Source organism: Balaenoptera physalus (genome assembly GCF_965194825.1).
Source record: "Balaenoptera physalus genome assembly, chromosome: 11".
Lineage (NCBI taxonomy): Eukaryota > Metazoa > Chordata > Mammalia > Artiodactyla > Balaenopteridae > Balaenoptera > Balaenoptera physalus.
Window position 1 is genome coordinate 91241244 of NC_138896.1, and position 21507 is coordinate 91262750.

At 43.0% G+C, this 21507-nt stretch overlaps 1 protein-coding gene and 1 long non-coding RNA gene across 14 annotated transcripts in view; one reads left to right on the forward strand and one right to left on the reverse strand.

Annotated features, from left to right (window-relative positions):
• Positions 1-7861: 7861 nt before the first annotated feature.
• Positions 7862-21507, reverse strand: part of FOXP1 (forkhead box P1) — a 590027-nt gene continuing 576381 nt past the window's right edge. For all 13 annotated transcript variants that reach the window (XM_082412243.1, XM_082412253.1, XM_082412254.1 and 10 more), the window contains 2 exons: positions 16586-16752; positions 7862-11001 (listed from right to left, as the gene is read on the reverse strand). In XM_082412243.1, coding sequence (XP_082268369.1) covers positions 10857-11001; positions 16586-16752 — 312 coding nt within the window. In that variant the 3' untranslated portion in view covers positions 7862-10856. The remainder of the gene's footprint in view (positions 11002-16585; positions 16753-21507) is intronic.
• Positions 12690-21502, forward strand: LOC309637553. The gene is made up of 3 exons (XR_014250636.1): positions 12690-13224; positions 13749-16271; positions 17379-21502. It is a non-coding gene; the product is annotated as an uncharacterized lncRNA (long non-coding RNA).

Sequence of the window (21507 nt, forward strand, 5' to 3'; positions counted from 1 at the left end):
ATACACACACTTATATGTATATACAACTGAATATATAACTGAATCACTTTGCTGTACACCTGAAACTAACACAACATTGTAAATCAACTAGACCCCAATACAAAATAAAAATTACATTAAAAAAAATGGTGGGCACAACAGGCTGTAGAGGGCTCACATTTAAATGGTTTTTCTCCATATTATTTGATAACTTTGTAATATCTTGAAAAAGAATGTCAGTGATTCCACTTTAAAGCTATATTGTCACATGAGCATATGTGGTACCTTAGGCGAGAGGCTCTTTAGAGGTAAGTGGTGTGACCAGTGCCGATAAACGGGCTAAAAGAATCAGCCATGGAGACAAATGCCAACTCTCCACCTTCTCCTCCACGCAACCTTGAGTGTGTTACTTAGAAAGCCCCAGCGTCTGCATCAGTGAGATGCAGGTGATCGTTCCTACCTGGCAGGTTTGGTGTGAGAATCTTAGAAATGATAACTTGGTTTGCTTGGCCACGAAATACAGTGGAATGGTTTACGCAGGCAGGCTCTGGAATCTGACTGTAGGAGTTCAAATTCCACCTCTTCCCTTCCTGGCAGGGTAGTGTTTGTTCATTCACTCAGCAACTGTGAGTGTCGATTCCTGGTCCACGTGCTGGGGACGCAGCAGCTGAGCACACAGCCGGGGTCTGTGCCCTTGTAGTCGGAGGGAGATGGGCCGTAAGCAAAGACACACATGAACGCGGAATGCTACAAGGCACTAAGTGCAGTGGAAGCAATAAAGTGCGTGAGGGGGCTGTGGATTGCGGAGGGTAGAGCAGGCAGGCAGGGTGCCGTGGACACCGCATGGTCAGGAAAGGCCTCTCTGTTGGGATGTTTGGAGGGAGGAAGCCTGTGTGCCGCACAGAGAGCCAGGAAAAGCCCATCCACTGCAAAGGGAAGGGAAACTCCGAGCCCTGAGGCAGAGTGTGCTTGGGGCCCGCGAGGAGCGAAGTGGCCAGCGTGGCCCCAAGAGAGGGGCAGAGAGGGGCACTTCCCTCCCTGGAATGTGAAGCTGATGTAGCATCAACTCCTCAGGAATTATTGAGCTGGACGGTGTAAAGCACTGGGATTTGTTAACAAAAATTATGATTCTGCCATATGCATGATATATGGGCCCTGCCAGGCTGACTCTATTTAGTGTTTTTCTGTAAAATTTCTTGCTGACCCTGCCCTGAAGTCCATGCCTCTCAGACTCCAGCTCTTTTGCCTCTGCTTAGAGCAACTTCTTCTTCTTCCGAGCTGCCATACTCTTAGACATCCTTTGGGTTTCACTTAAACATGGCGTGTTCCCAGAAGCTTCCTTGATTGTCCACAGTGGGTGGGTGGTCTTCCTGTGTATTCCTGGACTTCCCTTCTCATTAGCACTCAGTGCATTACAGTACAAGCTAATGTTTAAGAACTCTCTTCCCAGTGAACCATGGGCTACAATGGGGGCCAACGCTGTGTCTATCTTGTTCCCAGGTTACCTCCAGTGTTGAGTTTGAGCAGGTCATTGAATGCACTGAATGCTTATTTATGGATGGATGGGTGGATGGTTGGAAGCATGCATGCTAGTGAAATTTGCTCCTAAGAGGGCATGTCAGAAGGCGGGGTTCAATTGGACAGTATTCTAATAGTGGTGAAAGATGGAGTGCCACACACACTCGTTTATGCTGAGATGGTAGATTTCATCAAGAAAAGTTCCCAAGGGGGCATATGTTATTAAATTTTTAGAACCTTAAAATTGGAAGGAACCCTTCTGGTCATGTAGTTAAATGCCCTCAATTACCAGAAAATGGAAGGGGAGGACCAAGGAGATGAAGTTACTTGCTAAAGTCACCCAGTTCGTATAGTCAGGGCTGGGTCTGGTCACTTGGCATTCAGGTTCCCCCAGCATTTGATTCCAAGAGCGTGCTGGGCTCTACTTCTAGGATCCCAGGATCCAAACACTGAAATGCTCCAAAGCAGGGATCCCCAACCCCCCGGCTGTGGACTGTTCCCGGTCCGCGACCTGTTGGGAACCGGGTCGCACAGCAGGAGGTGAGCGGCGGGCGGGCGGGCGGGCGCGTGAAGCTTCATCCACTGCTCCTCACCGCTGGCGTTACCCCCTGAACCATCCCCTACGCCCTCCCGCCCCGCCACCGAATCCGTGGAGAAAGTGTCTTCCACGAAACCGGTCCCTGGTGCCAGAAAGGTTGGGGAGCGCTGCTCTAAAGGATCGTAAAAAAAAATACATCTAACGTTGGGCAGGCGTCGGAGGGACTGTTGGGCTATATTCTTGGGCTTGGGTGTTCTTAGGTTTTGATGCATTTTGTGGGCAGGAACTGACCACTTTTCGTGTGATAGCTTCTAAAGCCTTCAGCCTAATGGAATACTTTTGAAAGTAGTTTGATTTCTGGATCAGACACACCATGCTCCGACCTGCTTGACAGATTTTCTTTTCCCTCCACCGGTGGAATTCTAATGTAGCAAACTTGATTCGAAAATAAATTATTAGTAAACATTTGAAAGTGAGAAACAAATTATTCCTACAACACTTAGCTCTTTCTTCCAAATACACACTTGAAAATTGCTAAGACTCTATTCTGTGAGAATGCTTGAATCTCTCCCTAAATCATAACATGGGTAAACTTACCGAAATATTTTTACAATTTTATTAGAGGTTTTAATTCACTGCTTTATCTCTGTTAGACTGCAAAATAGCTTTAAATATTCAAGCGGTAATTAATGAATCTTTTATGTTGCAAATCAAACATTTTCATCTGTGCGCTGGTGGAGTAGCGCGGTGAGGCAGGATTTAAAGAATAATTGTTTCTCCGGATTCCACACTGTTGACTAGCATGTACCTTACGTTTGCATGCGTGGCCTCGTGGGGCTAAAGCTCAGTGTGGACGGTCTGCTGTCTTTCTGGAGGTCAGGATTTCTTACGTGTTTCTTGCCAGAGACATTCCCAACTAGATGGAAAGTCTTTGAATGTGGAATTTTTGCTTGAGTGCAAAATAATAAAAAGCATGTGTATGTTAAAAAAAAAAAAAAAAAGAAAAAGAAAAAAAGGATCAGCTTAATGGCAAATGAGCATTGGCTTACATTAATATTCTATTACAGTAAAAACTTCTATTTAATAAATTTTCTCCAGACTTTCCCCCTGCCCCCAGAATCTCATGTATTTTTCTAAGTGGCATGCCTACCTAAAGAAAGTGTATGTGATGCATTTGATTTATGTTAAGTCAGTAACGTGCACAAACCATTTAAAATTGTATTTTAAGTGTAGAAACATCAATCCACGGAAACCCGTGTAGTCCCCTATATTGAGAAGGGAGGAGTATTAGCTTTTCAGAGGCTGAAATGCCTTGTAAATACTATTCTATTTGGAAGATGTTTTTCAAACGTGCTGCTTTATGTCAAGTAGCAAGAAAGCAAGTCCGAAATCCCACAGTTTAGTTGAGAATTGAAAATTAAACTGGTATTAAAGACTTCACGTAGCAAAATAGTTTTTCCTTCCTCTCTCTGTCACTAATAAGAAATGAGCCAGCGAGAGCAGCTCCCCAGAAAGCCCACAAAAGGACTGACAAATTCGTCACTGGAAGTCACCCTGTGTTCTTCTGTGGCCTAATTAATACCGGACTGGGTGACATTTATGTATCAGAGCAATAAGCTAAACAGGAAACAATTTATGTCACCTAAAGCTTTTTAACAAATCGATGCAACTATTTGTAATTGCTTGTTTCACAAGATTAAAAGTGCTAAGGCCTGATCTTCGCTCACAGATTTGTGGTCAACCTGACCTGTGCTTCCGTTGTTTTTAAAAAAAAAAAAAAAAAAAGGAGAGAATTGGTGATCAGCAGTGACTTCCATCAACTAATCCATATTGTTAATATTTCTGGAATTTTAATGTAGTTACAATTTATAGCCGATCAAATGTGGTTACCTAAATTGCTGTTGCTAGTAGACAGTTTAACTGTCTTTATTAATTACAGTATAATTTAATGTTTGAGTACCGGCACTTGTGTTGGTCATTTTTACAGCTAGAGCAGTTATCTGCCTTATGACGAACCATTTTAGCATTTTCAATGGAAATTTGCTAATATGATGAGTGATAAAAATGTCACACGCTGGTAAATAATGATTATTGCTTTGGCTGAAATTAATTCTTGAAAGGCCGGTTACCTTCAAATTAACATTATAACTTGAAGCTTGTCTTTTCTCCCTTTTTCTCCCTCCCTATATTCTTGGTAGAAGCCAAAGAAAAGGCTGGCTGATCATTTCAAATAGATATATATGTGTATTTTGGGGGTGCTAAGCATGGAATCCCATTTTACAATCAGAGTGGAAATAAGATGACATGGGGTATTATTTTTAAAAAAAATAAAATGCTGTTTAAAAATAAATAAAAGTCGGTTATATCTAGAGTGACGGCTTTCTAAGCCAAATATTGTCCCACAGTTAAACCAGTGTTTTTGTATGTAATTTAATTTCCCTCCAATGTGAATTCTGTCTTAAACCTTTCATCCAGCAGTCAATTCGTTAAATGAAGGTTTGAGACCCAACTTCACTTTATTCAGATAAGGACTACGTTTATGTGACTCAACTACAATAAAGATGAAAGATAAATTGTGAATATTACCCTACACCTAAATATGTAACATCATCAAAGAAGGCACAACCTCGTAAGTAAGTCAAGAAAGACTAATTACACTATGTTTTAATCTTTTTCTGGGGGAAGGGGGAGTAACAGCTATCATGCAGCTGGTTAGTGTAGGTGTGAAATTGGTCTCCCTCAAGAGTTTAGGCTCCCGTTTAAAAGAAGAGCCAACAGTTTGGGTTTGCTGCCTTGTTTATCTGAGTGACAAGCCTGAAATAAATGTCAAAGAAGATGTTCCCGCCTTAGAACGATTCCTGAAATACAGTGAAAAATGTAATATGCATCAACCAGCAAAATCTTCTCGAATGCATCGTCCTACTTGGTTTGGGTCCTTCAGTTGATTCAAATATGTGTACATATTTAATTTTACCAACTGCACATGCTGTAAGCAGTATTTATGTTTAAGCCTGGCGTTTAAAGGAATTTCAATTAACCCTAATTTATTCTTAGTAGCTAGATAAGAATTAAGGGTTCAAATGTTTTACTAATTATCAGACTAGAGGGCTTTTAGACAGTGGCATAACTGTATGGGCTTTTCAAAACAATGCTGGGAAAGAACGTTTACATACATATTCCTCAGCATTATCGGTCTTTGCCGAATAAGAACTGCAAGGTTAATTTTCAAGTCATCTCTTGGCTTGTGTTATGTGCTCTGAATTATATACGTTAACAGTTGTATGTCACTGCGGTTTGGCCACTTAATAGTGCTGCTTTCGATATACCAATTTAATTTTTTACTCAAAGAGGATGCCCAAATTCATGAATCCTTAGAATATGTATGACAGAATAATATTAAAGAGAAATAGCACATTTTTCTAGAGGTCTGCGATTTTTAAAGACCTCAGAAATCAAGATGGTTTTTCTGGAAATATTTAGTTATGGGAGCTTTACTGTTTCCATCAGTAAAGGCAGCTATCGAACCTACTTTCTGATAGAGTATTTTTGTAAAATCATTTGTCCTAATCTCGGCATTTATCATTATATGCAAAAAGATTTCTTGATGAGAATATTATAGATGGTGCATGTTTTTGACATTAGCATTTTATTTGGATGACTAATCTTGCAGATGTGAAATTTGAATGAATTATTCATGAAATTGCTTTCCTCTGAAATTTTAGTTAGCTCTTAATGCTAGTTATTCAATATTTTGTTTTTTCTCTATAAAATGTGAGGAAGGAAAAAAAAAAAAAATCAGTGTGCTTCCTGGAGAGACAAGGTAGCCTGTCTTTCTCTGTTTTTTCCCCCAGTTCTCTAAGTGGAGACTTTTTCACTTTGAAATCCTGAGGGTTGTAGAGCTTCAGTTCTCCGTGATGATGAAAGCTTTTAGTTAAGATTGATTTTAATTCTGGGTTGGAAGCAGCTGGTGCTAAACCTAAGGCATATGCCGAACACACACTCTGAGCAGGTCAGAAGGGGAAAGAAACTTAGGCTGTGGCGACTTTTACTACCAGTGTGAACAACCAGCATTTTTATTGCATTTGAGAATGCGATCACGTCAGTAATTAGTACTGACTACACAACATTTTTTTTTTTTTTTTTTTATTGTCTGTATCCACAGACACGGAATGATGGAATTACAGTTGATGTCACGGAATGAGTTCCTTTTATGCCTTATCAAAACAAAACGAAATTAAAAAAAAAAAAAAATTCTTGTTACTGGCAGTACATCTCCACGGAGCACCACGCTGACAGTCCGGGCTGTACCATCTCCACGCAGGCTTCTGGGTAGCAGAGATCGTGAGAACTACACCGGGCCCACAAAATGCCTTTGGAATTGTTAAGTCTCATTTCTCAGGAGAGAAAAGCCAAAATCGACTCTCAGAAACATCCAAAATATCCAGAGGGTCTACCATTAACCAAAAGGTCCCCCAAAGATTCAAAATCCTGACAAGCAATGTTCTTCTTGGTACCCTTGGAAACGGAGCTCAAGCTGGAATGTGGAAAGGAGAGGAAATCTTTAACTTCTTTTTTTTTTTTTTTTTCATGATAAAATAGCTAGTGATGGACATCGTATTTTGGGTGAAGAATCCAAGGTGTCTTCACTAGGTCTGACGGAACGCGGGGAATCAGGTCAGAGCCGTCCGAAGGCGGCAGGGCTGGCGGTCACTCTTCCCGTTCATGAGCCTTGATGTTTCCTTTCACTGCTGGTTCAACGCAGGCAGCGTTAACTTGTCTTACAAGGACGGACTCTAGGGACAGCAAGTGGGGTGGGTGTCCTCACCCCTGACGGTGCATTTGCCCGGTACAAGGGACCGTTCTCCCTAAGGTACGCTTTTCTTTGGGGAAAAAAAAAAAAAAAGCAACAAATTGTCTGTACATCTTGGCACCTTGTAAAGTTTTCTTTCTTTTTTTCTTGTTTTTATACAAAAAGTTCAATAGCTTTGACACTCCCCATGATTAATCACTACTTCACTGATAAACTTTGAAAGTGTGACCCTGGAATTTCATCATGCAAAATATTTACTGCAGCAGGAGAAAACATTGTTTAAAACAACATTTTTTTTTTTTTTTTTTCTCTTTTCAAACGCATGAACTTGTTTAAGATAGCCAGGAAGGCAATGGTAGGATAAACACAAGGGATAGGAATGTATCAAAAAACAGAGGAACTCACACCGGCAGGCACACACACCAAAAAAACCTGTACAAGATGCTCTGATCAACGAGAACAGGAAAAAAGAAAAAAAAAAAAAAATCTGTCAACTATGTTACAATTTTAAAAGCCAAAAAAAAAAAAAAAAAAAGAAATTTGGGAGTTTCTCCCTCCCACATGTCAGGAAATGTCATCCAATATTCTGAAAGCAAGAATAACTAAATAAAATACATGTGCAGCATATTCTGCAATTCCATTACATACAGTAGTTTTTTTTTCCAAAGCTTTTTTTTTTTTTTTAAAGTATCGTTAATATAAAGCAGTTGCACAAAAAGCAAAGGTGTTTTGACAAACAGGTGTATGCATTTATTCCTTTTTAGGAACAATATCTAAAAAAAGAACCACCCTCCGCCCTCCCCCAAAAAAGACAAAGAGTCACACAGACACATCGGGATATATGTACAACATAATAAACCCCATCCTAAAGAAGCAACTGGGATACCCCCAAGGGATACAGAATCAGAATTGGAAAAATCAGAGTGAAGTTTGCTTGCTGTAAAGCCTGAGAAATTTTTTTTTTCAGTTGGTTCTTCTGCAAGGCTGTGATACCTGCAAAGATATGTAAAAGCTAATTTTTCTTTTTTTTTTCTTTTTGCTACAGTCTTTAGACTAAGCATGCAAGACATACGACTAAGTGCAACTGAGTGAAATGTATTTTTTTTTTTTAATTTTAATCATTCCCTAAAGGTTTGAACTGAGGTATGCGTACTAACAGTTTCTCATGCTGTTAACTTTACTCATGTCTAGCTACACATGCTGAGAATGAACTAATCTACCAGATTTTTATCCTCTTTTGAATACCAAACTAACCAGCAACCACTCAGTTTAGAAGCACAGGGCCCCCTTCCCATGACCCTGTCTGGCCACTGCCTGCACATCATGACGCTGCCTGGAAAAGTTGGAAAAAAAAAAAAAAAAAAAAAAGTAAGTCTCGAGTGACCACAGACTGCTCTTTATAGAGAAAGCAGTGTGAAGCTTCAAAAGTAACTGCCAAAGAAGTTTTTGTACCAAGCTTGTGAGTGGACGGGAATGTTACTTTTTTTTTTTTTTTTTTTAAAATGAAAAATGCTGACGCAAGCCTAATCCGGAAAAAAGGAAGGAAAAAAAGGAAACCTTTTTAAAAAAAAAACAAAAACAAAAACCCAGAGGATATATATATGCCAAGATAAACCCAAATGAATGCAGTGATCATAGCACAGTCCTTAAACAAAAGTGGCATACAATCTTTCTTTGAAAAAGAAATGTCTTCTAGAAATCCTACGACGCGGTCTAGTTCAATTGTGGAAGCTGTTCCGTTCTCTCCGAATTTTACCTTCATTTTATCTTAACTGTCTCCTAGACGGACACCCCCTAAGTTTCATGTGCCATACACTGGTTTTTTTTTCTTGGAGATGGTAATCCCTTCCTTCTATTGCTCCCTTAATACTGTGTCCTATTTCTCTCTTCAGTAGCCCCATAAGTTCTCTTTACAAGATTGTGTTTTGGTCTCTGTAGAGGTACAGAAGGAAAAAACCAAAACCAAAACCAAAACCAAAACCGAGGACTGGAAAAAAAAAAAAAAAAGTAACAACTTTGGTTCCATTACCTACTTGGTCTTCTAAACGTCCTCTATGATGAAGCAGCAGTTCTCTTAAGTTAGCAATAGCCTATATCTCATCAATTGCCTCTAAATTATTTTGCCTCCTTTGATCAACAAGAAGAGGATATTTGGCTTCATCAGATAAAGCATAAAAACAGAGAACATAATTTACCTTTGTGGAATCTCTTTGGTAATTTTAGGGAAAAAAAAAAAAAAAAAGAGGTACAAAGCATATAAATTAAGCTCCAAAAGGCTCTTAAACTAAAACAAAAGCTACACTCCTAGGTAAATAAATGAGTGACAGGAAAGGGGTGCAGAGTGGAAGCGTTCAGGGGTTCCAAGGACCGAGGCGGTACTGACCCATGACTGTCATGTTCTGTGCGCCATGTTTGTTTCCCCAAAAGCCCAGGGCTGAGCTGTGCCCCCATCTACCTGATGTCTTCTGCTGTTGGTTTTTGAGACTGGGTTGGTGGGGTGATATTGCCTCACATGCTGAACTGCTGTACCAAATCTGCACATTGGAAATTAACACTTTAGCATTTGCTGAACGAAGTCCTCATTAACTCGCATAGCAAGTTCAATCTGAAATCTAATTTGCATTCAAACAGATGAATGCCACCCAGCAGGTCTGAATGGATGTTTCGGTTTGGGGCCACCACCGACTTTCAGCACAGTTGCTCAGGGAAGCCAGCTTTTGGGCCATTTTGCAAACAAAGCAACCCACACTGGTTTTAACAACTGCGAGAGCCTGAGGCCCCCATCTCAACTAGGTCATCCCAGGGACGGGCTTCCACAGCCACTGTCAGTCGAACTACTGCGAGAGGTTTTTTTTTTGTTTTTTTCTGGTTTGGGGGTAAGGGGGCTGCTGCCTATGTCTCCTTGTGCTGGCAAATGCTGTGGCATTTATTAAGAATGATGGTAGGTGCAACATTAAAAAAAAAAAAAAAAAAAAAAAAAAGAGGAAAATCTGAAACAACCCCCTTCCCGAACCTTCCAATACTGCTTCATGGAATGAATCTGCATGGTTCCTAGGGTGTCTCTATTTTTTTTTTTTTTTTTTTTTTCTGTCATTCATTCTCTTTCTGGCAGGAACTTCACGTCTGGGTGAGAGGACCTTCACGTGTAGAGTGCAGCATTTGGGACCTTTTTGCAAAAGATCAAAACGGAATGTTTTCTGACTTTCGAGAAAACAGTGGTGATGTCTGAAGGGACATGGAATGAGTGACAGAAAACTACGAACGAGAAATGACATTCAGCTTCGTATAATAAAAACACCTATTAACATTCATCACAAGGTACAGAAAACTTGAAGCCTCCAAGAGGCCGTGGGCCCGAATGGAGGCCTGAGGTCAGAACTTAAAATGGTATAGGAGAAGCCAAAAAAAAAAAAAAAAAGAGCAATACATTAAAAAGTTTGGGATAATTATTTTTAAACCCTCCCCCCAATACACACACAAAGGCCTTCCCCATCCCAACTGGAAGCAAAAAAAAAAAAAAAAAAATGGAGTAAAGGCAGTGATAATCAACATGCAGTACTGTGCAAATAGGTCGTCCATTGGAATCCTTAAATTCTGGGCAGAGGCTTGGTCTGCAGCTTAGGTGCACATGCTCAGTTGGGTGTCCTCAATGTCCAATGTCGGCAGGACTGCAGTTCAAAGTCTGCTGCTAAAAGTGAATCAGTTTAGCAAATTTACAACACTGATGTTGACTGTTAAGAGAGGAAAATCCCCAGTACCAAACAAGTCCATCCAATGCACAGAGTACAAATTCCTTTTTTCAACAAAAAGTAGAAAAATCAAAAATACTCCCAAATGGGATTCTTGATGGCACTAAGAGTTAACACATTGCAGAGTTGTCAAAATGTAGTGAAAAATCCTCCAGACTGTACAACCAATGGAGAACGATTTCACTGCAAACTTTTGACGTGTTTTGTTTTGTGTGCCCCCCCCCCCAATCTTCGCGCTCTTGGGGTCGGCCTGCCCAGATGTTCACTCCATGTCCTCATTTACTGGTTCGTCTTCGTAATCTCTGTCGTGGTCAAAATCCGGACTGTGGTTGGCTGTTGTCACTAGGGATAGCGGCCCTTCAGCTTCCTCTGGATCCAGGGGCTCTTCTTTGACATGTACAGGATGCCTGGAAAGACAAAAGAAGGTTCACCGTGGGGACTTCCCAACCCAAGGTAAGTCGGGTGTTCTGGGTGACACAAAATCCCCAGTCTAGGGCTGTGATGTCCGACACAGCAGCCACTGACCACGTGCGACTATGGAAATTAAGACAATTTAAAATTCCATTTCTCAGTCACACTGGCCACATTTCAAGTGCTCAAGGGCCACATGTGTTGGCTAACGGCTACCATGTTGGATAGCACAGAGGGAGAAATTTCCATCATCACAGAAGGGTCTCTGGACGGAAGCTCAGTGGGCGTGTCCTCCTCCCGTGGTGTTTCTTACACTGTAATGTGCACCCAGATTACCGTGGGATCCGGTTAAAATGCAGCCTGTGACTCAGCAGGTTTGGGGTGTGGCCTGAGACTCTGCATCTCTGACCAGCTCCCCGGCGATGCTGCTGGGGTCCGAGGACCACCCTCTGAGCGTCAGCTAACAGGCCCCGTAGTGGCCTGCTGGGCGGATGAATACAAACCTTCAAATAATCCCGTGAAGCGAGAATCGGTTAACGCAACAGTGGTTTGTGGGGACCACTGTGTGCAAGAGGTTGGGCTAATCACGGCTTGCTGTGTGTTCTGCTTTGCTAGTTAACATGCAGAACCTGTGAAAGAACTCTCCGGAGACCGACCCCAAGCGAGGGTCTATCATTAATCAACTTCAAGCAAACACAGCAGAGAGACACCACGATACATGCTGGAAACTCCAAATTAATGCAGATTTTTACAAACCGTCAATAAGGCAAGAAAAGCCCTGCCAGGGAACACAAACGGAGAGGAAAAGGCGCGCTCAACACAACAATATGATAAGAAAGCAGAGCCCCGATCAGAATAATAACGCTGTCAGCTGTAAACAAGGCAAAACATGAGGCCCGGCTGGTGGTGGCCACCGGGACGCAGGGCTCCGATGAGATCTGCCAACTTGCTCATTATAGCCCGGCGCACGGTTCACCCGAAGGGGCCTGCGGGGGACCACGCGAAACCACTCCGATAACAGTTGAGAAACGTTGTTCCTAAATCATATTTACAACCGATCCTTTGCAAATACAAATTACTTTCGGTGGCGGTGGCGGGGCTTTTGATACGTAAAAGAACCATTCAAGTTTTTTTTTTAAAAAGAAGTCCCATTGCAGGAACGGGCTGCAGAAGGGAGGATTTTTTTCATTCACGTTATCAAGTAATACTAGTAATAAGAGGAGGTGCTGGGGATGGTGGCCTTCCTAAATAACTGATGTTGTGTGCAAACCCCGAAGGCCACTTGAACCCTTGAAAAATCAAGAGAGGAGTGCTTTGGCCTGCCCTTGACACGTGAACCTCCAGAAGACCAACTGACTGTAAAATTAGCACAGCCTAGAGTGTGTTTGGGGGTAGATGTTGGGATAAATAGCTTTTAAAAAATAGGGCCCGTATTCTTACAACCTATGTGCAAAACGAAATATACCCAAGTTTTATTAGAGTATGTTTCACTAGTTTGGCTCCATCTATTTTTAGATTTTTAATGGGCCTATTTATTTGTGTTTCAGCATCAAGATCCAGGACCGGATGCATAATTTGCAGAGCCCAGTGCAAAGTGAAAATGTGTTTGAAAAAGTCGTTGAGGATTTCGAGACGGAAACAGCTGAGAGTTAAAACTTTTAAGTGTGGGATCCTGCGTGCTCCGGTAGGACCCCCTATATTCTTTTGGGAAGAGTTAGGTGTGTTGATTTTTACTCCTTTAAAAAAAATATATATATATCACCCATAAACCCTAAGGTAGACTTTTTTGGTTTTGCCTATCCTCTCCCATTTAGGGCCGTGTTTTTACATATCGTACACGTAGCAAGAATGTGATTACTTTGCTACCTTTACAGTTTTAATTGTTATGGCTGTGAGATCCCAGTGTGATGACATTAGTCCCTTAATACTGGGCATCTGGGGATTGTCTTTGGCTCACCCCCGTACCCCGCCCCCGCCTTGCTCTCTGTATAACAACAGTGACCGCTTTTATCCATATTTCTGTTGGTTTACCTCCTTAGGATAAATTTCTAAGAATAAAATTGTTGGAGCAGAGGTGAAAACATCTTAACGGTTCTTATGATTTAGTGCGATATTCACTGCCAAAGAAGCTTTATCAATTTAGACTCAACCTCATCAGCACCAAGCACTGCTTTTTAAGAACATCGTGTTGCTGAGCAGGTGTAATAAGGAAAGCTCAGGTTACCGTAAACTGTGTGTTTTGGATGACTGACAATGGTGAACATCTCTTCATGTTTCAGTTTCATATTTGCACTATTGAGTACTGTTACTTCAAACATTACCCCCCTCCTGTCCTCTGGTAACAGGGTTCTTGTGACACTGATTGGATAGGAGGGTTGCTGGGTTGTATGTAGCCTGGATTGAGAGTCAGCTGTGTTTCCCTGATCAACGTTTTCCTATTTTCATTTTTTTCAACTACCGGATGTAGTCATCTTCTCCGGTTTACAGAGCTGAATTTGATGACAGAGACGATGCAAGGCTATATGGGTGGGAGGAGTGCTGGGCCCTGGAAGAGACTGGCGAGTCTTCATGAAGTTCTTGCTTTGTAATTTTAGACTCGGACAAATGTTTTGCCAGGCAGAACAAAACAAAATCCCCCCCGCCCCCAAGTCCCGCCAACAAGGTAGAGTTCACGGGAGAGAATATTTTGTTTTCCCCTGAAATCTGCAAGCCAACTTCAGGAAGGTTATTTTCCGTCCCAAAGACACAGGTGACGACCCTACGCACGCTAGTTCAATCCCAGCAGCTACTGCCGAGTGGAACCCCAGCAAAGGTGAACTGACCAGGCCTACAGTGTGACAACCTGACAACACAACCACGTGAGACACTAAGGCTTCTTAAAACTCCACAGAAATGAAATCCAGCTTCACGATGTTTCGTGATACCAGCAGATCCCTGCCCCCCGGCCCTTCCTCCCCCCGGCGCGCGGTGGGGGGGCCAAAGCAGTAACTCAGGCATGCAGGGCTTTAGAGAAAGGACCTCCATGCGAGATCCATTTCAGGTAAGACGCACACTGCTTAAGATACTGTGTTTCGTGGCCTCCCAGGTGCCTCCTGGGAGATGGAGCTGCACGTGGCGCCTTCTACCCTTGCAGGTCACCCCCCACCCCATGCCTTTCTCTCCGACTCCTGCTTCCGAAAGGGCTCCCAGTGAATAACCGTGCAAAACCCCACATTTCCTTTCTTACATCTGAGTAATTCCTTTGTTTAGCTACTCTGGGAACAGAAGAGTTTTTAAGGCAAGCTGACTGGTGTTTAAAGGCATTGTGTTCAGAGGGTGTGGGCACAGCATGGAGTATTTTGCTTTGTAGCTCCTTTAGCCCCTATCAGGATAAAAGTATAAGGCCCCAAAGCCATAATTATGTGACTACTTTGTAGCGTTTGTTTCAAGAGACAGACAAAAAGGTTGTGGTGTTTGAGTGTCACAGAAAGGGTAAGAAGTTCTATTTCGACACTCAATAGTAGCTGGGCTGCCTCATTAACGAGGCCCTTTAAGCCTTGCTGTAGAGTTTATGGCTTGATTTATTCCAAGAGAACAGAACAGGTGAGAAACAAGCTGCATCATAGCAGGGTAATGCACGTTGGACAAGAAAGAAAACTACGTCATTACAGAATTTGCTTAATGCAAATTTGAGATCAAAAAGAGTTAAGCATCTCTAACAAACACCAAGAATAGGCATAGGGAATGGGCTGATGACTGACAAACAATTATTTTTAGCAAAATAATTTATTTTAGTGTAAACCTCTGAGATTGGAGCAATAAAACAGTATGCTTTGGGGCATCTTTATGCAGGGTTTCTTAAAGACAAAACACACACACGCACACCAGTAAAACCTTCATTTCGTTAAAAATTAGGCTGATTGCTTGCTGTAAAACAAGGTTTCTGGTAATACTTGGGGTCAACTCAAAGTCTGAAATAACTTTATAGTGACTCTATTCTTGTACAGCAAAATTAGCCTCACTCTAAACTGCTGTGAGAGGTTTTACCCAAATAATACCTTTTTTATTTTCTTCTTTTTTTTTCAGCGATCCTTTTTACCATAAATAATAGGAACACACATCAAGTAAACGTCAGCGGTCTATGGATACTATGACAAACAAACAGTCTCTCTTCCACTCAGTCACTTCAGATGCTTTTGCTCCAGTAAGTATTCCTTGAAGCAGCGCACATGCCAATTTACATGTGCTCTGAACTTCCTTAATATCTTAGTAAATACTCCTGTCGTGACAACGATTTCGAGATGAATACGGGTGTGATAATCAAGTCAGAAAGACCAGGTTCCTTGACGAAGGACGATGGATGGCAGTAGCAGCGTGAGAGAGAAACACATTCTTAAAATGCTGTGCAGTAAATGCTAAGAGACTGTTGTTATAAATTTAAAACGATTATTTTCATCTTTAAAGGTCCTTTTCAAAGCACTTTGGGCATGCAATTCGAATGCTAAAGAATCAAATTTCAGATTCCTCCAAACCCACCAATTTACCCATGCCGGCAGACAGCATTTTGCCTTTGTTGGTAGGTGCCAGTTCATGCTCTTGCTAATTGCCACAGGTCATATTTTCCATTCTGATCACTCAAATGCTCTTAAAATAAGACGTTGGTCAGGAATTCAGAAACACTGTAGACAAGGGGTTCGTTTCTAGGAGCTGACAGCGTGGTCAACACTGAATAGGTTTATTCCTTTAAAACGGGCAGCGGGTTTCGCAGAGACTCGCTAAAAGCCCGAGGCTGTCATTCGACAGCATCCCTCGCCAATCCTCTCTGGGGAAATGTGCTTTCTTTGCTCTTTTAAAACTCTTCCTGGGAGTGAGGGAGTTGTTACCGTCACCCCGCCTGCCTCCCATCACCCAGCCAACAGGGCACCATGCACAGCCCTGCCCGTGGTGTGCCTGGTCCTGATGCCACGCACATGCAGCCTGGGATAGCCCTCGTCCCTCACTCCGTACGCTTCTAGGCGTGCTCGTTATACTGCCGTCTGCTGCTATAATGCTCCTATTAATTTTCCTTTTGATATTTTAAGAGCAATCTATAAATCACGCCGCCTTTCGTTCGTGCCATCGTCAGTGCTTGGTAATGACGCTTCGGCGTGGCGTTCGCGCTTCCGCGTACCACGTAACCAAGTGAACAAGCATCCTTTGTCTCCCTGCTAGGTTCAGCCCGCCCGCACGGTGGACAGACAGCAAAGAACTCTGTCACCGGGATGCGTTCTACTGCTAGGAGGAAAAGGTAATGTGGCTGATATAATGGCCTGAGCCAAGCAAGCGAAGGCAAAAAGCACAGGTGTCACCCATTGTTATGGCCCTGGGCACTCGTGGGGCTGCATGAAGCCTATTGCTGTAATGGGAACGTAAGTAAATGGTCCTCCTAGGTGCGAACCGAGCTAAAGGTTTCTGGACGCACCCACGTCTATCTGGGTTCTAGGAAATCAGAAGTTACAGAAAAGGTGTCAAAAGCCGCCAGAGGAGAAGGGGCTGGTGTGCACCTAGAACAGGGGGAGCGGGATGCGACGGCAAAGGCGTTCTGGGGTGGCGGGTACTCACACGGCTTGCATAGGGGATCTGCCCGGGCTGCTGTCGCTCTCGTTGCTGTTGGTATGCTCCATCGCCCCGTTCAGCTCTTCCCGTATGGCGCTGGCTAGGTTGCCCAGAGTGGGGTTTCCCATGGAAGCGGTAGTGTATAGAGGTATACTGTTCTCAGCCATCGAAGCCTGCCATCAACCGAGAGAAGATTTATGAAGACAAGGGTGTACACAGACGGGGAAGCTATCAATTATGGGTGGATTCACTGATCTTCGGTTTCACGTCATTCTGGCACGGTTGGAAAAGACAAGTTTCTAATAGGTGTAGAAGGATTTGTGCTTTACAAGTCAGGCTGCTGACACACAGCCCAGGCTGGGTCTCAGAGAGCTAGCTGGAGGGACCAAAGCGCCCGTGGGGAGCGAGGGCTCCAGTCGGCCCTGCTGGGTAGAGGCACATGGGTTTAGACAAGGCTATCTACCAGTAACAAGGTTTCTGTCTGATGCCTTTTTTCAAGAGGAATGGAATAGTTCTAGATCACAGGGACATATAATGGATTTTCATTTCTTTATCCACTTCGATGACTCCAGTATTGGGTATTAAAGATTTGAGCAGATTACTCTGGCCGCAGAGCCCAAACTTATGAGAGCTTCCATAACCATTTGTCTTAGAGCCTACAGAAAAGGAATAGATTATAGAAGTGGAATCCATTTTTATCTCCCTGCCCCCATCATTTCCGTTGGAATTAATTATTTTTGAATCTTTTTAGTGTAGTTTGAGATAACTGGTTGAACGGTAACTCTAGGTCATCTTTCAGGCTCTGACCAATCACCTGGAATTTGAGGACTGAAGAAGAAAGAAATCTCTGGCAAAAGGAAGCTGTAGATCGTATTTCTTTTGGGTACGTAAGTACATCCTTATTGAAGGTGACACAGTCCCTCCCTCCTAGCGAGTGTCAGTGACGAAGTGTGGAAATGGAGGGGAAAAGAAAGAAATCATAAACTCTATGGTGGGATACTGCTCTTTTTTTTTATCCTACTGCGGTTGAACAGAATAACCGCCCCAGTCTGAGATGCGGATAACAGTCAGACATATCACTGGGCTCAAGTAGCCATATTGTTGCATTTGGGTCGTGATCTTGACCCAGTGACTTTTCATTTTACTAAAGAGGACAGACGTTCAAAGACTGGCGGCTGTAATTAGACCCAGATTTATCAAAACGGTCCTCTTGCAGACTACACTACGCCTGGTTTTCCATCCTAATGAGGAAAAACGTGCAATCACAAGACAATCTGGCGTGGTGACTCCAACTGGCCAGTCATACGCGAGTCCAAACTATTCTAGAAATCCTGGCTCTGGTGAGACAGTAAGAGCCAAAAACCAAGAGAGGACGCGTACAAAGCTGGGCTGCAGAGAATCGCAGTCTCACTCACTGTACAAACTCCAAAGCCAGAAACGCCTTAGCGATCCAAGCCCCGCGATGGATGGCCCATCCACACCTACCGCAGCCTTGGCTAAGGGACTACTTCAAAGGCAGGCCCTGCGCAAGCCCACGGCTTTCCCTTCCCTTCCCTCCACTTCTGAATTTATATAACAACTGCCTTCTTTCTTTTAGAAAATGGGAAAAAAAAAAAATCCTGTTTTCATTTCCAAATGTGGTGAACTCATTTTGATGAACAGCACATCTGAACATTCCTCACTCTCCTACAGTTTGTCAAATAATTTGCATCAAGTACTTTTTTCAACAGATCTCTTGTAACTGCAATAAAGCACTTTTTTCTTTTTTGGCAGAGCGAAAAGACAGACCCGTTGCCCGAGTTTTCCCCCCGCCCCAAGGTGCAGCTGGAAAAGCATCTTGACTGCCTTTGTTTGACACAACACAGTGGTCCTGCCTCTCCCCGACATGGAAGTTCTGCTGGGACCATCATGTGAGTCTCTTTTTCCTGGAAATACCACAAAGCCATTTCACTGCTACAGTCAGAATGTGGCGAAAGTGGGGCCCTCTCTAGCTTGGTATTTTTTCGCAGCTTCTCAAAGAAAGATTGAGAAGTAAAAACAAAATGGGCAATGTTTCTAAGGATGTAGTCTTTGGGACGAGCTGGTCACGTACAGGGCAACCTCTTGGGGATGATTCGTCCTCCGTGGCTCTTAATGCGTTCTGGGGCAAAGCCATTTCCGATGGGGACTGGATCATAAAACCTGGGCTGACAGTGGTGAAAGGCATCCAAAGGTAAGCATTTTACACGGATCCCTTGATTCTCAGACAAAAAAGATGTAAATGAAAAAAACCAGCCTGGTCGCCTTTAAAAAAAAAAATGATCAAGTGGGCTGCAAAGAGAAACCTAGTGGCTCCTTCACAATAGAGCCTCTTGGACATTCTCTGAGCGAGGGAGCAAAGCAACCCACCCGAGGTTCGAAAAATTTTCACCAACGGCTTAGGTCTAACCTAGTGGTTCTTTTTTGGTCGTTGATGTCTGTCTATTTAGGAGAGGGGGCCGGGGGGGGGGCGCTTACAATTTTTATAATGGACCTAATTATATAAGTGGTCCTATGCCCACAGTATGTGGTTTCATATCACACTGGCCCCTCTGCCAAAAAAAAAAAAAAAGAACGAAGGTCCTTAAGTCAAGGTGCAGAAGTCCCTAAGTCCTGTCCCTCTTGGAATGTTTGTTAACCGCTCTGAGACGCCCGGGGGAAAGGCAGTCTATAAATACGAAGCTTTACGGTTACCCTTAGTTACTTCACTTTTTCAGAGCATAATGCAATCTGTCCCGAGTCCAATGTTTTATTTCTGTAGTGGATTCGGCTGTCCTATTTTATATATTGTATATCACGCGTTATGTTGCTCTAGTAATCTTTTGAAGATGTTGTTCCACTATTATTTTTACTTGCCTTGAAAAATGGCAGTGGGCGGGAAGGGAAGGCCTGCTGGTAGACTCTTTATTTAATTTGCACAGCAGAAAGTTGTCCTAGGGGACTGTCTACTGACCCAGGACCCAGACTCCTAGAGGAGAGGAAACAGATCCATTCCTCAACTCGTGACTTGAGATGCATGTATTCACCTCACTGCAGGATGCACATCAAGTGTTCCTGGAAAACGGCAGGAGAGTTTGGGGCTATCACTGAAAATAAGAAGGGGTGCAGAGGAGGCCAGAAGGAAATGTTTTAGAGGTGAAACACGAACAGTTCTGTAAAGCGTCCCAATTGAAATTAGTCACAGAGTGAAGAGAATCCAGAGGCTCACCGTTGCTGGTGGACTGTTGTTGTGTTGGTTTTGTTTTTCGGCCTTGCCGCCTCATGAATGTAAAATGTGCCTGTGATCTTAATACGATTCCAGATAGAGCGGCCTTTAAATTCACACTTTACAAGACTCCAGGGAAAATAATAAGTTACTAATGAACGGTATTTACAGTGGCGGCATCTAAGCGTGCTTTCATTTCCTTTTCGAAAGTTACCGTGTGAACTACAAGTAATTAAAAGAAACTCAGAAAGCAGTTCCTCCTATTAAATTTGGTTCAGGCTAAAAATTTTATAATACATATATATACACACACACACACTGAAAAGCTAAGGTCAGTGAATTGGCCTCTGAACTGAAACTGCATAAAAGAGGCATATCATCCATCCTCGGGAGCCTTGAGCTCCTGCTGAGTGAACTGGGAAAGCGATTCTCTAGGGCGCAGAGGAGGTGCTCAGCAAATAGTTGTTAAAAAGGAATAGCCAGCGCTCCCATCCTGATCGCCTCTTCACTGCACTCTGTTCCCCTTAATGCTGAGCGTCTCCGAGTTTGCATCATTAGCATCCCTTAAGGAGCCTCTTTTAGACTTCTCTCATTTGCACCCTTCCCTCACAAAATTTTTAATATCTGTTTGTGCGTTACGGCCCTTTGCAGGAGCCCGTGACATTGTCATATTTAAGTATCAAGAACACATGCTGCAAAGGTCTGTCACGGGATAGGATCACGTACGTCAGATCTATCATTTGTGTAGACTGTTGTCATTTAAGAAGTTACCGAGATCCCTTTGGCCTGCGGTCTAGCACAATCTAGGTGGGTCAAAATCCAACAGGACCACGGACGGGCCCAAGGACCCTACCCTGCCTACCTATGAGCTCTGGAGGGGGATACCCTGGTAAACCTTAAGGAAATGTACTACAGTCTTCTCTTCGACTTAGGAGATGATTTGACTGTTGGGTAACGGAGAGATGTGCGATAATTCAAAGGCTTGATTGATGGATGCCAGGGCTGCCCTGGTAACTCACGTTTGGGTGGTAACCTCCCTCCTGCTCAATCCCCGTGGCTTCGTCCCCTGGCAACGCCGGTTACGTAAGGAGGGCTCGGTTTGTCAGTAGGAAACAAACGTTCTGCGAGCTTATTACGTAACCTTGAGCACTCCGCTGGAAACCTAAAGAGTTTCTCCTTCAACACCTCTATCGCTTGAACAAAAACAGTTTACTTTTACCAAGCGAACCGAACCCCCCCCCCCTCCCCAGTGAAAAGAGGCTAAACTAGACTTTAAAAGAAAAAGGAGCAGAAGTTAAAAAAAAAGAGCTCTGCTTTCTCTTTAAACCCGTGAACAATAGAAGGTCACGTGACACAGTGGCCTATCATCCAGCACATTAATAGCTGTGCTAGAGTAATTACACTTGTGGTATTTTTGCCTCAAGTGAAATTCTGAAATAAGAGGATGGAAATTATGATACTGCTGATAAATATTAATAAGTGAACTTTTAATTTTTTTGCCACAATATTCAAAATGCTAAGCATCCTGCTAATGCTGAAGCAGCCCGACGTGTTTGCCTCCAGGGAGTACGATGCTTTGTGCACTTAAGAAAAAAGTTTAACGGAATTAAAATTTAATATCTAATTAGAGCGAGGCTAATATATTTTGAAATGAGTGCGGGAGCCATGTGCCTCCGCGGCAGAGTCGGGACGGCCGTTAATCTTA